The sequence below is a fragment of the Athene cunicularia genome (assembly GCF_003259725.1).
Source record: "Athene cunicularia isolate RWA chromosome 3 unlocalized genomic scaffold, athCun1 chr3_part1, whole genome shotgun sequence".
Classification (NCBI taxonomy): Eukaryota; Metazoa; Chordata; class Aves; order Strigiformes; family Strigidae; genus Athene; species Athene cunicularia.
Window position 1 is genome coordinate 72229357 of NW_020799097.1, and position 14872 is coordinate 72244228.

Sequence of the window (14872 nt, forward strand, 5' to 3'; positions counted from 1 at the left end):
ACCAATGAGAGCGCTATATTCCAGAAATAGAGTGGTTACTGCATAAAACTTCCGGTTATGACAAAAGTATCACTGTTAAAATTTTGCTCTTATCAACAAAATATACTGTCTAATCACATGTCAGTGTGCAACTACTATGGTAGCTACAGATACCAAATTACTGAATTCTTACTTCTCTGTATGGACAGCTATTGCAGTGCATCTTTTAAAATCGTCTCCTAATATAATTCCAAAATATCCTTCCAGATATGAACCAAGAAGATTTGATACTTTAAGGTCTGACTCTGAATACAGCTTAAAAGAGCTTCACAAGATATGAAGTGCTTCTGTCTCTCAATCTGATAATTTTATTAAGTTTTAAATTTAACACCAATATTATTCAAAACATTGTATTCAACCTTCACTAAGGAGCCATGGAATAAGGATAAGATCTATGATAAGGCAGGAGTTCATTTATCTGACACTGACTTTCTGTTACCAAGGAGTTTTGAAGTGGAACAGAAATTAGTGAGTTCTGACACGTTGGGAATAAGCTCTTTCTAAGCATCCTTGCCTAGAATTAGGATCCTGGGGGCCATCAGCACCAGGGTTTAGGGGGGAGGGTGTGAGCAGCACTACAAGGAGGCAGTGCCAGGGACCCAGTCTGGAACTGAACAGATAGATAATGAGGGCAGTGACACAGAATGAGAGGAAGGAAATAGTGCTCCAAAAGAAGTACCAACAAACAAAAAGGAGGAGAAAAGAGAGAGAGATCCACTTGAAAAATTTAACAACCTATCTTAAAGAAAGATATTGCTGTCATCAGCCAGGAGATCACACATTTCAATCTAATCACTTTTATTGAATATTGTTAAATGTGGTTGTGTTCCCAACCATCATTCCTCATTCTCATCTCATTTCCAAATGTCAGAAAGCTTCTTTAATATTTAGTGACTCTGAAAGGTTACACAAGCCCACTTCAACAGACAACAGATTAGAACTCAACAATATGAATGGCACAACCACTTTTATAAAACAGAAGCTTATAATCACAGAATAAGACAGGCTGGACAGGACCACTGAAGATCATCTAGTCCAATCCCACATCCAAATCACGACCAATTTAGAGCAGGTTGCTTAAGGTCTTGAGCAAATGACAGTCCATTTTTGGTCTCCAGGGTTGGTGACTCCACAATCTCCCTGGGCAATCTTTTCCAATTTTTGACTAGTCTCATGGTGAAAAATGTTTTCCTAATATCCAACTTGAATTTAAGATATTCTAAGATGTGTCCTGTACCTCTGCATCTCTGAGAAGTGTCTGGCTCCTATCTTCTCCCACATATCCATCAAAGTAACTCATATTTTAAAATTAATTTGTCTCATCTAAAAGCTTGTCTATTTTATAATTAAATAATCTGGTGGCAAAATGTTGTGCTATGCCTTTTGACCCCACTAATCATAGTTTTCAAGGAAAAAATAGACTTCTATTTTCAGTAGGTGTTTTAGCTCAGAAGAATGGTCTCTGCTGTAGAGCTAACATTCCCCATATAAGGCAAAATAATATATTGCAAAATTTGTATACTTTTTATATGATCACACAGTTACATAGACTGACCTGGCAAGTAAGGAGACCCTAACACTGAACCTGAATCAGTAATATGCAAAATTGTAACTACATCTAATGTTATCCCTGGTTCATCTGAGCATCTCTTGTTCTTGTGGCTTCTTAATCAATAATCAAGTAATGGACAACTTCCCCAAGAAAGTACCCAACTGGTGCAAGACAGTGCCATGTGCACCTAGTTTCAGACAGGTAAGCAAGCACTTTAGTAGTGTCAGGTTGTATGTCACTTACAATAGGCTCTCCTCTTAGTTCATATGAGAAACTTGTAATAGGTGCAGAAAAATAAATACTGTATAAAGAGATTACATAGTGCCAGTGAGTCAGATTAGCTTGCTGAATGAATTATTTTTTTTTTATCCCTGACTTTGCTTCCTGTGAAATAAGCAAGCTGATCTGATTCCCTAGCATCTGTGCAACTGCTCATGGTGGGAATACATGTTCTGAGATGGGAAGGACAGGACTTTAGTGGTAGTATTCAGTGAAGCTGCACTTTAAGGTCTAAAAAGACCAGAATATGATCTGCATTTAATCAATGGCTTATGTTGTATTTCAGTATTTGTATTTCCAGCATAACATTCATAATATCCAGAGAACTGTGAACTGTCTATAAGCAGGCTCCAGAATTGACTAGAATTGACTTAGATATCATGAGTCTAATTTTTTTCTTGTTACTGGGTTATGTTTGTCAATTTAGAAGTCTAAATTAGCGCAGCACAAGCTTTGTCAGTGCTGGAGCTGCAGAAAGATGCAGGGATAGTATTGCAACAGTCTGCAGCTACACTGGTTTAAGCTGCTGTGGAATCTTACCTTAACTTGGGAGGGAGAGTAAGTATTTTTAGCTGTGGTCAGCAATTGCAGCCAAGTCTTACTCTTGTACTACAGAGGAGTTTCTTCAAGACAAAGAAGCTGAAAGGGCTTGTATTTTCCAAAAGCTGAAAATCATAGTGCCATAATCACTTATACCAGCACTTACACTTTCATATACTCACCTGTACCAGTTCAGATCTAGCCCAATAGATGTTTCCCATCTGCATGGCCTTTATATAAGATCAGGCTGATGAGTTCAAATTCCAGCTCACCTACACTGAATCAAGCCCTCATTACCCCCATGACTCCCTCAGAACAAAATGTGAAATGCTGATAGGGGAATACACACAGAGTGTTGGCTTGATGTTGTCCTATGAACAAACTGAAAAGTTTATTGACTGGGGATGTCAAGTGGACTCTAATTAGAAATAAATACTCCGTCACTAGAAATGATACATTTCATTTGTGAAGCTAAAGAATATACAGATATACAGTCACTTAAATGTTAAATTGTTTATGAATACACAAATATAATAATTTGGATGCAATGTTGCACACAGAAATTAATTCTAGTCATAAAAACTATCAAGTTACCCCAGAACAGGCTGAAAAGTGGATATTCTGAGTGTTTTGTGAAATTATATATTCCTCAATATTTGATTTCTTTTTTGTTCTAAATTTTAAAATACAATATCATAAGAACACAATATTTTTCTTTGTAACTTACAAGTCAAAATAATGAAGTCAAATTAAATATTCTTATCTCCCACTTTTTTTTTTTTTTGACTTAACAGTTCTTAGCATTTTGTCATAAACAGAGAAGTATGTTAGTGTGAAATTCTTTAAATCAAGAAATATTAACTAGCGGATGCTTCAAATTTTACATTAAGAATTTAAAAAGATTAGTCAAAAATTTCTGACATGCTTTACTTGTTAATTAGAAGACATCCTGCTAACAATAAACCTGAAGTTCTCAAAGCATCTTAGCAAGACTTTGTTCATCACAAAATCAGCTGCAGTTTTCTCATAACAGTGTGTATGCATCTACTGTAGGCAATGTAACATAATGCTTTTCAACCATATGATTGCAAACTTTCCCTCACCCCTACTGGAACTCAAGTTCAAATCCAAAGTGCAAGAAGAAACAAAAATGTCCAGAATTATCTCTCCAGTGACACATAACAACTTACGATCACTGCTCTTAACCTATGTTTCCAGAGGAAAGAGAAGCCTGTTATGGAAGATAACAGGGCAGGAACAGGACTTCTCAAATACGATTTATACAGATAAGATAAGCTCATATCTAACAGCTTGACGTTGAGATAAGGTAAAACTTCAGACCAGAAGGTTTTAACAGAACTGCACACAAAAGGCACTCTACTTCCAACTTCAAAGTTGGAATTCATCCATGAGAAAGAAATGTACCTTCTGAATTGTGTCTAAATGTCTATCAAGCGTCCAAGACTCTTGAAAATCAGTGCCACAGACCTCCAGTGAGTTCATGAACTGAGCTGGCTCACTAGTGGGTCCAGTGAAACCAGGACAAGGTAGACAGAGGAAATTTGCAACAGAGAGCAGGCAAGCAGTACTGAGCTGTCAAGGCTGTCTCTACTCATCTTGTGTAACATCATCCTGATAAGCTTCTTTTCCCAGGAAGCATCACATACCTGTGTAAATTCAGCATCTCATGACTGCCCAAAGTTCCGCAGGGTTCGTTTACCTACTCTTCTTCCCAGAATACCATAGAAGAGACATGCCATGGAGGAGCACTCAGCTTCAGAAACTTCCATCTTTTTGTCATATGTGCACATGGCATGGTCTGCTTCTTTCTTGTGGCTCCTGTGCTAATTGCTACATGGTGACGGATGGTATGTGGCAGACAAGTAAAATGTCACTAGATCAGTTTAAGGATGGCTTCTCAGAAATCTTACCAAGCATGACTGCTAACTGCAATACATCATCATATACCTGCTGTCAGTAAATCTTGAGATGAATTCAGCACACAGTGCAAAATGAACATGATATTATAAAATGGAGGTGGTATTTCCAAAAAAAAAAAGGTCAGATTTGACCAGATCTCCTCTCAGACACAGACAACAAAAAGACTTCATTCATCTCTTACAGCAGTTTACACTGATGACTGTTAGGTTCCAAAGGGTTATAACTCAAATCTTGCTAAGATCTGAGCAATTAACCTGACAATGTAGCAGTGCTAATGTGGGCCAGTCAAATCAGGTGATGTCAGTCCTTCTAGGACTTCCTACAATGCATTTATCACCTGTTTTTTTCTGCTGTCTACCTATTTTTTTTTGACATTTCACTTCACTTATGCTTTTTTGAATGCAGCTGTCTCCATTTCTTTATAGTTTTGGGATGAAACCTGAACAAAAGCATGCATTTATTCCAATGAAACCTTTACTAAGCAGGGCAGAATGTATATCCAATGTCAATAAATCCAAATGGAAACAAATTACAGAAGATTTCTATAGGACTGGAAAGTGAATTAAATCTGGAACATCATCTAAATTAAAAAGATGTATTGGACATTGGAGAAAATCAAACTGAAATAGAACTTTTCCTCCTCCATATATTTATTCCACTTTTTTGATTCACCTCCCCAAATCCTAAAAATATTCTGCCACAGTGGATCTCATAATTCAGTATATGAGGTGATTGCTACAACCTGTCAACTGTGCTAATTATTTAAATCTAATTAAAAATATCTTCTATTGCTGACAAGGATTTAATTTTTTAGGGGGAATACAGAAATCAGTAGCAGTCATCTTGAAAAAATCTGACAGGTGTTGTGGACTTCAAGTGGTGTGGCAAATGTCCATAAGATAACCCTTATAGCTTATATATATATATAGCTTATAATCTTGCCATAGGATATAATCCTGTGAAAAATACGAGTCATTCAGTTGTTCTGGCTGATCCTTTATCTTTAATATCTCATAGAAGAATAACCTTCATAAGAGAGGAGATTTGGAGGAAAGTCCCCATTAAAGAGTGAGACAGAAGTATAAGTGCTTTCTTAAAGAACAAGAGTATTGCATCATTTGGTTAGTAAAGATATTTGCGTAAATTTTAATGAAGTTTTTTAATATTGATTTTCCAAAATAAACTGACTAATGAAAGCTAGTTAATATAATTTTGATTGACCAGGGAGAAAGACTTTATACTGAAAGTTCATAATAGCAGAAGGAAAAGCATTCAGATGGTGATGATGTATCTTCCAGCCTATTTTTCAGATAAATTCTTTTTCTGTCATAATACGAAACTATATACTTATATTAATAAATTAAATATTAATACTAATAGATTAAAAAGTTACATAGACTGCAAAATAAGTATCTTAAAATGGAAAAAAGCCATATATTTGGTTGCCAGGTAAACTAAACTCTAATTATGCCTCCAGCCTGCATAGAAAATGAGGCAAAGAACCTATGGGACAAGAATTATTCCTGCCTGTGAATAAATCTGTTTGCCTTCCAACGGTTCTTCCTACAATACCTTCAGGTATACAGCAGACCCTAATCACAGGCTGGAGAAGAGGTGGATGGCGCTGTAGTTGGTTCCCCATTGCATGTGTGTGACTAGCCAGCTAACTAGCCAGCCAACATGCCAGCCAACACAGTAATTTGCCAAGTAATAGGCTTAAAAACCAAGCAAGCAAGGAAGCGAACAAAACCCAAAACACCACACCCCCCTTCTACAAACAAACCCCCCTCAATCCATCACCAAGAAATAGCTGAACTTTCAATGAAGGTACTAACTAGAGTCTTCCTTTGCTCTTATTTCATGAACAAGATATGCATTTAAGGCCTTTTCAGCTTGTAATTTGAACAAGAGTCTTGATCTGCGGTACATCAGGTTAAAAAAAGGCATCTGTAGATGCTTACTAATGTTGGCCAATATTGACAAATGAAAGTCAAGGAAGACAAAGGGCAATTTTATAAATTTTATAAATTAACAAAACATGAACAGACTTTCTAGAACAAAGGATAATTTCTATTCTGACATGAGTGTCATACAGGCTGTCAACAGTAGAAGGCTTAGTCATCTCATAAGAAATGAACCATGCTTACTTAGGCAAGAAAAGAGATGATCAGTGAAGAGTTGCCTTCCTTGAGAATAGGAACAGGCAGATACATTTGAAGTGATTAGCAATACCAATACAGTACCTGAAGACACAGTGTCATCCTCAGAAACCTCAGTGTCTTTAAAATCCAAAGTGAAGGACAAGAAGGCAAATTTATAGCTGTAAGCAGCCTTCTTGCCTAATACACATTTGATCAAATACCACAATGCTCTATTGAAAACCTAAAAGCAAAAAGAGGAAAAGCAAAGAATGATTAATTTTTAAAAGATGATTTATATTGTTTCTCACTATTGTTTCAAAAACTGTTTAGCTCTTTTATTTTTTCATGTAAAAATTGTCTTTAGCTTCCTCTAACAAATACAGTATTTGAAAATCAGTCCCAACTGTAGGATTACAATGCCTCAAGCCAACAATCAAGAGAAAACCTGTTTCATGCCTGGCTTATTAAATATAGGACTGACTCTACAGCATAAGATTTTATCACCCAAAAATATCTTAGTATTTTATGTGAAGTGAGTTGATGGTCTCATACCAGAGGACAGAAGAACACATTATAACCACCATCATGAAAACGAGCATTATAATTAGAATTTTTGGAACAGAGACCAACAATCGAATGGGCATCCTTACTGAATTAAGAGGTGGAATCACAAGGAAAAGTAGGAATATATTAAGGGGTGAGAGGGGAATCCTACTTTTATGACCAAACTGATGGCTTGATTTTTATTCTTGACATATTGATACTCTTTAAAGAGCAGAAATCCAGTCTCTTTCTCTTTCTTCCAACAGATGGAAATTTCAGAGTGTGTTTTTCAGAGCTTGTTTCATAATTTGAATTGAAGAACACAGTAAGAACTTGTTGGAAAAGATGCAATTTTTTACTTTCATTGTCATTTTCATATTTTTCTGCTTTCTGGCAATGTTTTATGTGAAGTTATTGTGTTGGGTTTGTGTGGTGGGGTCTTGGTAGTGGGAGAGGGGGCTACAGAGGTGGCTCCTGTGAGAAGCTTCTCGAAGGTCCCCCAATACCAAGTCAGACCCGCCTTTGCCAAGCCAATTCGCAATGGTGGTTGTGCCTCTGTGACAATGTATTTAAGAAGAGAAACCTGAGAGGATGAGGAGGAGCTCTGAGAGAGATACCTGTGCAGACATCAAGGTCAGCTGGAAGAAAGGAGGAGGAGGTGGGGAGGCACGCCAGAGCACAGACTCCCCTGCAGCCTGTGGGGAGGGAGCAAGCTGTCCCCCTGCAGCCCATGGGGGTCCACAGTGGAGCAGATGCCGACCTGCGGCCCGTGGAGGACCCCACACCTGAGCAGGTGGCTGCGCCCAAGAAAGGCTGGGACTCTGAGGGAAGCCTGTGCTGGAGCAGTCCGTTGCTGGGAGGGCTGTGACACATGGAAGGGACTCATGCTGGAGCAGTTCATGAAGAGCTGCAGCCTTTGGGAAGGACTCATGTCTCAGATAAAGTTTGTGGAAGACTGTCTCCCATGAGAAGGGCCCCACGCTGGAGCAGAGGAAGAGTGTGAGGAGTCCTTCCACTGAGGAGGAAGGAACAGCAGAAACAACGGGTGATGAACTGACCACAATGCCCATTCCCCATCCCCCTGCGCTGCTCAGAAGGAGGAGGTAGAGAAATCAGGAGCAAAGTTGAGCCGGGACAGAAGGGAGAGATGGGGGGAAGGTGTTTTTAAGATGTGGTTGTATTTCTCTGTCCTGCCCCAATTATTAAATTAAGTGGTGTTGGTGGTGTTCAAATTACATTGACATTCTTTTTCTTCCCCAGTTGAATCTGTCTTTTGCTCATAACCATAATTGGTGAGTCATCCCTCCCTGACCTTGTTTCAGTCTCCAAACCTGGAAGCTGTGTGATGCTCAGTTGCCATCTGGGCTTAAACCACTACAGTCCTCTGTTGTGCCCAACATGGGGCATAAACATACAGTCACCTGCTCACTCCTTTCCACTCAGAAATGGGGAGGAGAAAATAAAAGAAAAGGCTCACAACTCTCACTGTTTCTCTCAGATTCCCCTTCTTAAATACGTTCTCGCAGAGGCACAGCCACCATCGTTAACTGACTTGGCCTCGACCAGAGGTGGGTCCAATTTGGAGCCAGGGGAGCTTCAAGAAGTTTCTGACAGGGGGTGACTGCTGGAGCCCCACGAGCAAAACTCTGCCACACAAATGCAAAACAGTTATTTATTTGAATATTAATAAACACTTTGTTTAGTTTGAAAGATTTAAGACTGGTGAAGAAAGAATCTACTTTACGACATTATGTTCAGAATAATTTTTCACTGTTTGTATTAAAGATAATTTCCATATTTTCATTCCTGAATCACTGTCGGCTCAGTGCCTCTCATTTATCTAATTTCTGTTTTTTTATTCCTTTGCAACTATTCAATGGTCTTCTTAGACAGGGAGAGACAGACGTGACTATGTTCGTGCCTACTGATATTTTTTTTAGGTCCCTAAGTTTTACACATTCTTCATATAAGCATGTACATTTAGAATTTGTATTTTCCACTCCAGAGAGGTCAAACTGATTTTTTCTGTTGAAGTTGGCATGAGAATTACCTCTTTCATGAGTGGTGCACCTGGAATCATTCTACCTGATTCTGTTGTTTTGCTGAATTTGAGCCTGGTGTGAAGCCCATGTATAAAAGTACTGGCTTAGGTATTCTTTTTTAATATCAGGAATTATAAAAATATTAATCCCTTTCTTTTACTCAGTCTTCTAAAATACACAGACTAAACTGCATGAGCTTTCTAGTACTTTGATGAAAGTAATTGAATCTGGAATATATAAAGTACTGACTGTAGAAAAATCAAGTTCTAGCTGTATTACCAACATTTGCATATACATAAAAATTTGCAGACCTTTTACATAACTTTTTTCTTGCAATCTTTTTATAATGTTGCAGAGCTACAGTATAGAGACCTACAGAAAAGTGTAAGATTTTCATCACAAATCTGAAAACCCTTTAACTTATCAAACACTAAGCAGAAAAGTCAAATAAGAATGTTGCAGTTTCAAAAACCAAACAAAAATAACTCAAAAATACTGTGAGGATAAAACCCTCATTACTGTCTTCAGTAATATAAGCTGTAACAATGTTTTTCTGTGCCATCAACATTAGGCACAGAAATGAATCATTCTGGCTTTTCTGCATTTCAGGTAGCGTCTTTTAAACCCAGAATTAAGTCATAAAAAAACCTGATGCTTTCTGCCCTAAAGTATGTTAAACTAAACTGACAAAATTAGAGACTAAAATTTAGAATGTGCTACTCTGTGCATATTAGAATTTGTTCATATTAAAAGAAGGTAATTATTGTACACAGTTGCAAGTTACGTCATTTGGGCTTACTCTTAATAATGAATGCCACATTTGGAGAACTCACAAAGTCCTTTTTAAAACCATAGTCATTGTTTTGAAGAGGATAAAGACAATGTTAAGCTGTTATCCAGCTTCTGTAGCCTTTAGATACGTGCTTATTAAAATTGTTTATTCACCTTGAAGTGTTCTTCAACCATTCCAGTACCATGCAGGCCAGGAGGACAGTGAGCTAGTTCCAAATCCTTCAAGGCTTTAGAAAGTTCAGGCTTACTGCTGAAATTATTTACCACATTTCCAACCGCTTTCAGGATAGCTGTAGCCTGTTCTATAAACCGGTAGCTCTCCTAGAGGGAGAGAATAAAAACAACCATTGTTAGAAAGATTGCTTTAAGATTTTCTTTTGTTTACTTTCTAGGCTGTGACACCATACAAGATTTTTTCAGTGATGAAGTACAAAAATTTTCTTAATTCAAGCAATTGTAACTCATTTTAGAAACTGTAAAATCAATTAGGTATCTGGTATGCTAAAGCATATGCAATTTTCACTGATTTTAGCTACTGAAATAAAAATAAGACTATAACAGCCATCAAAACATATCTCTGTTAAGTATTTATTTTTCCTGTATCATTAGTAGGAGGACATTTAATCAAAATTAAGATGTATATAGTGACTTTCTACTGCATTGATAAGACTCTTATTAGCTGAGATGCTCAGCATCTAATATAAAATGATAGATGTGTATTTGTTTCCCGTTGAAAACAACATCTGAATACATGCTGCCTAAAGAGTCATCAATCTTCATGAGGATTTCTGTGCAAGAATATGGACACTTCCCTGCAGATGATACTATGGAAAGAAATTTCTGCCTTCAAAAAGTGCAGAGAAGACCCCAGGAATAAAATTCTGCTTTATTTTCTTGATGAATAGCTTTTCATTCACAACCTGAAGACAAGGCCACAAGACATTTTTACAGCCACATGACGTTCTTAATGGCCCAACTTCTTACACTTAAACTTCTTTGCTATAAAAAATGTAATAAATTTGCACAAACTGCTTTAATGTCCTATTATTAGGACCCTGAATCTACATTGCTATGTAAATTTGCTGTTACACTCACCTTTTAAAATATTTTTGCACAACTGTGCTCTAGAGCTATACTCCCTCCCATCAGCGCCCATGACAAATATTTGGGCCTATTACTTGCTAAAGAAATCTTGAAAATATGGATGACAGTGATATCTCTTTGGATTGTAGGCAACAAAGAACAAAAGGTGTAGTAATTACTCCCCTGGGCCTCTTAGCTATGAAAAGTTGTTTGAATCAGTTGTTCATTATAGGTATAAAAGCTGCTCTGGGACCCAGTGAATAATATGTGATTTCATGGGACAAAACAAACTTTACTGAGTTACAGTCTATTTTACTAGGCGGTTATTTTTGATTATTAATTAATATCTGTACATGTATTTTATCACATGCCTCAAAAAGACAGATTATATGCTACCTCTGACATATGTCTTTCAACAAGAGTATTTTTAACATTCCATTTATGCTGCTGCTTTATGTAAACCACAATACTATCCAACACTTATATATTTATACAATTGTTGCAATATCCGTATCAGTGCCTGCTGCACTGTAAAACACATTTCTTTTATGCACTCATCCATTTCATACTGAAATTAGTATTATACCATTAATTATAATAACTCTAAATGAAGATTCAATAGTACTTCATTTTAAAACTAAATAGTAGTTTAATTTTAGATAACAGTGTTCCATTATCACAATGCTTGACCAGTTCTGGTTACCTTTTCAAGACTTGGCATCACAGAATCCTCTTCTCCAAAGACACATGGCACCATGCTACACAGATGAATATGGTGCCCTGTGGGAGAACTTACTGTGAAGAGCAATACGTGTCGCCTACATTCAAGGAAAAAAAAAAAAATCCAAAATGCACTTTTTTTTTTTTTTTTTTTTTAAGAAATTCTTAAACTTTTCTTTCATCTGTTTGTAAAAACTGAATCCTTTACTAGATGTCCTGGCTCTTCAAATCCTGCTTTTCTAGCTCCTTACTTCTCAAGGACCTCCAAACATAGGTATTAGGGGAAATCAGAGAAGTCAGAATTTTATTTTTATTTGTTCAGGTTTTATTTTTATTTTCTTTAGCAAAATAGGTGGTTTCACTATTTCAGATGGGTACAAAACCTAAGTTTTTTAGTCAGGATTATAGGTAGCTACACTTAAAAATGTATCTGCTCTAGAAAGCTTAGAGAAGTCTGGACATGCATTATTTAGATCATAATTTCCATGTTTGCCTTGACAAAACCAGGAAAAATAAATGCATAATTGTTCAGGCTAGATGAACACTAGAGAGTGACTATTTTATGGAGAATCTGTGGGCCAAACCACTCATCCTAGGGTGGCCAGCAGAAATTCAGTATGACTTATTGGGATACACTCAGCTTGTTCTTGTTTGCTTGATTGTATCTTATAACCGAATCGAATAATAAAAAAAGCCACTCCTAACTATAGTTATACAACACAGGGAATTCATGCTCTTCTCTCCAGTCAGCAATGTCCTGCAAGATATGAAGATGTCATCTTCTTGTTCCACTGGAAAAATCTTCAGAAACTAACAAATATCAAAGGCTCTTGCCTCTTATCCATTTCTTTATTTAAACAGTCAATGCTCTACACTGAATATCTAGAGTTAAAGGCAAAGAGAAATAAATTATATTAAGCACTATGTGAAGACATGCAAGGTTTATGAATACCTCAGGATTTTTCCTGCTATGTCTCATAAATCCTGTTTCAAGAAAAGCTATGAAACTTAATTTATCATCATGCTTTTACAATTCCACTAAAATTCCTAATATTTTTTGTTGTTGTTCCAAGGAACATCTCAAAATAATTCTTAACACTTTTAAGTAAGAATTTATATTCTAATTTATTTTTTAGCAAGTCAGTGTGATGTTTTCTTGACAGATGATCTTAAATAAGAGTAAAGAATTAAAAATATTTCTAAAGGGTTTGATAATTATTTTAAATTCATAGTAATTTTGCAGTCTTACCAAATCCTAGCTATCAACCAGACTGATATTCCAAAAACTCATGTTTCAGAAAATAAACTCTTGGTCACTGTGTAAAGCAACCAAGATCATCTCAAGCCTTAAGACTAAATTGTGAAATGCACCCTCATACATACCCAACAGGAAGATTTAACAGAGTAGCTTTGGTTGCGGTTGTATGCATCTTTAACACAAGTTCTCCAGGAGTCACACATTTCCAAGAGAAATGTTCAACTGTCAGCACACCCTTTGAAATACTATAACATTCTTGTTTAGTACCTAGATTAAGAAAGAAAAAAAAAAAAAGCCAAACCTCACACAATTATATACTTATGGAGAATCTGTGGCTTCTTCACAGTCATTCAAGTCTTCCTTTAGGCTTTGACAACTCAGAGAAAAGAGTCAGTCATTTAAAATGCATAGATGGTACAGAATATGGCTTATTTGTACTATTTACTAGAAAGCAATAGTTAAAAAATGTGTTAGGAGGATGTGTAAATCAGACATCTTCCAAGTCACTTAAGGTTGCTCTAAAACTCCATGAAAATCTATTCTGTCCACATGCAAAGGAAACAATAAGCCATACAAAGCTTATATTTATATTACAGTTAAATTATTTTAATGAGATGGTCAGTTTGGGTTTTTTAAGCTTTCTTTTGGTTCTATCTACTCTACTCAAAATGCACTAAAATTATGTCCATATCCAATGTTTAAATGTCTGATTAACTTAAGCTGACTCTCATAACATGCATTAGCTTTTCTGAATGCCATTTATGATTTTCATAAAATACAAGTGACTTTTATTTAAATTATACAAGTTGTTGGATCTCGAAATAAGCCAGCTGTAAATATACTTAAAACCTTACTGTGCAATAGTTTAAAAATCACTTAAAAAAATATTTTGGCCATACTGTTGATTTTACTGCATTTTGATCAGCTAAGGTATAAAGTAGCTTGTAAGAATGGAATTTGTAGAAAAAGAAACCCTAAGAAACCCAAGGAAATCCATACCAGAAATACACTGATGAAAAGCTTGCAGGCAGGAAACCATAATAAGCAGTAAATGAAGGGATCCTTTCAAGAAAATATTCAAATATGAAAATAAATCAATATGAAATAACAAGAAAGTATTGCTTGAATATTAGTATATTTCCTAATATCAGTTTGACTATTTAATGCTAAACTCTCAAACTGGCTAAGATACACCACAGACAAACACAACAGCACAGACATATTCAAGAACAGGAAAACACAACACTAATGTGCACTTCTCTGTATTTGCCTTACCTCCCCTATCGTCCCAGCGTACTAATGCAGAAAAGCTAACCAGGATTTCAACAGGCATCAGACTGTCCACAAGTAAATAATAGAAGACTCGGTCATCAGCAGACTGCACAGAAAAACAGACATTTGTTCATCTTTCATTTTCATTGAATGCTGTCCACCTGGTCTTATACATAGCATGACTAGGACTTCATATATTGTGACCCTAGATACGGTATGGGAGGTAAGTAATTAACTGTCACTACTTCTGCCAAGTTTCAGAATGTCATTTAATCCCAGAGCCTCATGCTGCATGCATAAACCATAATGTTCAAAGCTAGAAGGAAATAGAAAAGTTTTTTGAATAAGAATATATCTACTTTTATACGATATTCTTCATAGCTACCTTAATTTAGTAGTTCTGCCTGCCAAACATCTAATGGAAGACCAAAAATTCTTTGTGCTGGAGCTTTCTGATTCTAATCAATTACAGTAAGTTTGAAAGAAATAAGCACTCTTGTAATTTGTAACATAATTGATTCTGCTTCATGTTTTTTTTTCTATGAAAATATATGGAGGCAGCATTTTTCATTCTCAACTTTAATACATGATTCCTATGCCAATATGAGAAACTATAGAATTTCTACTGTTCCTACAAATTCTTCAAAATCTAAAGGTGAATGAACTTCTT

At 36.2% G+C, this 14872-nt stretch overlaps 1 protein-coding gene across 1 annotated transcript in view; it reads right to left on the reverse strand.

Annotated features, from left to right (window-relative positions):
• Nucleotides 1–14872, reverse strand: part of ADGB (androglobin) — a 122377-nt gene that overhangs the window by 40639 nt on the left and 66866 nt on the right. Inside the window, exons 19-23 of the mRNA XM_026844559.1 lie at nt 14206–14308; nt 13056–13197; nt 11656–11770; nt 10023–10190; nt 6595–6733 (exon numbers count right to left, since the gene is read on the reverse strand). Of these exons, the coding sequence (XP_026700360.1) occupies nt 6595–6733; nt 10023–10190; nt 11656–11770; nt 13056–13197; nt 14206–14308 (667 nt within the window). The remainder of the gene's footprint in view (nt 1–6594; nt 6734–10022; nt 10191–11655; nt 11771–13055; nt 13198–14205; nt 14309–14872) is intronic.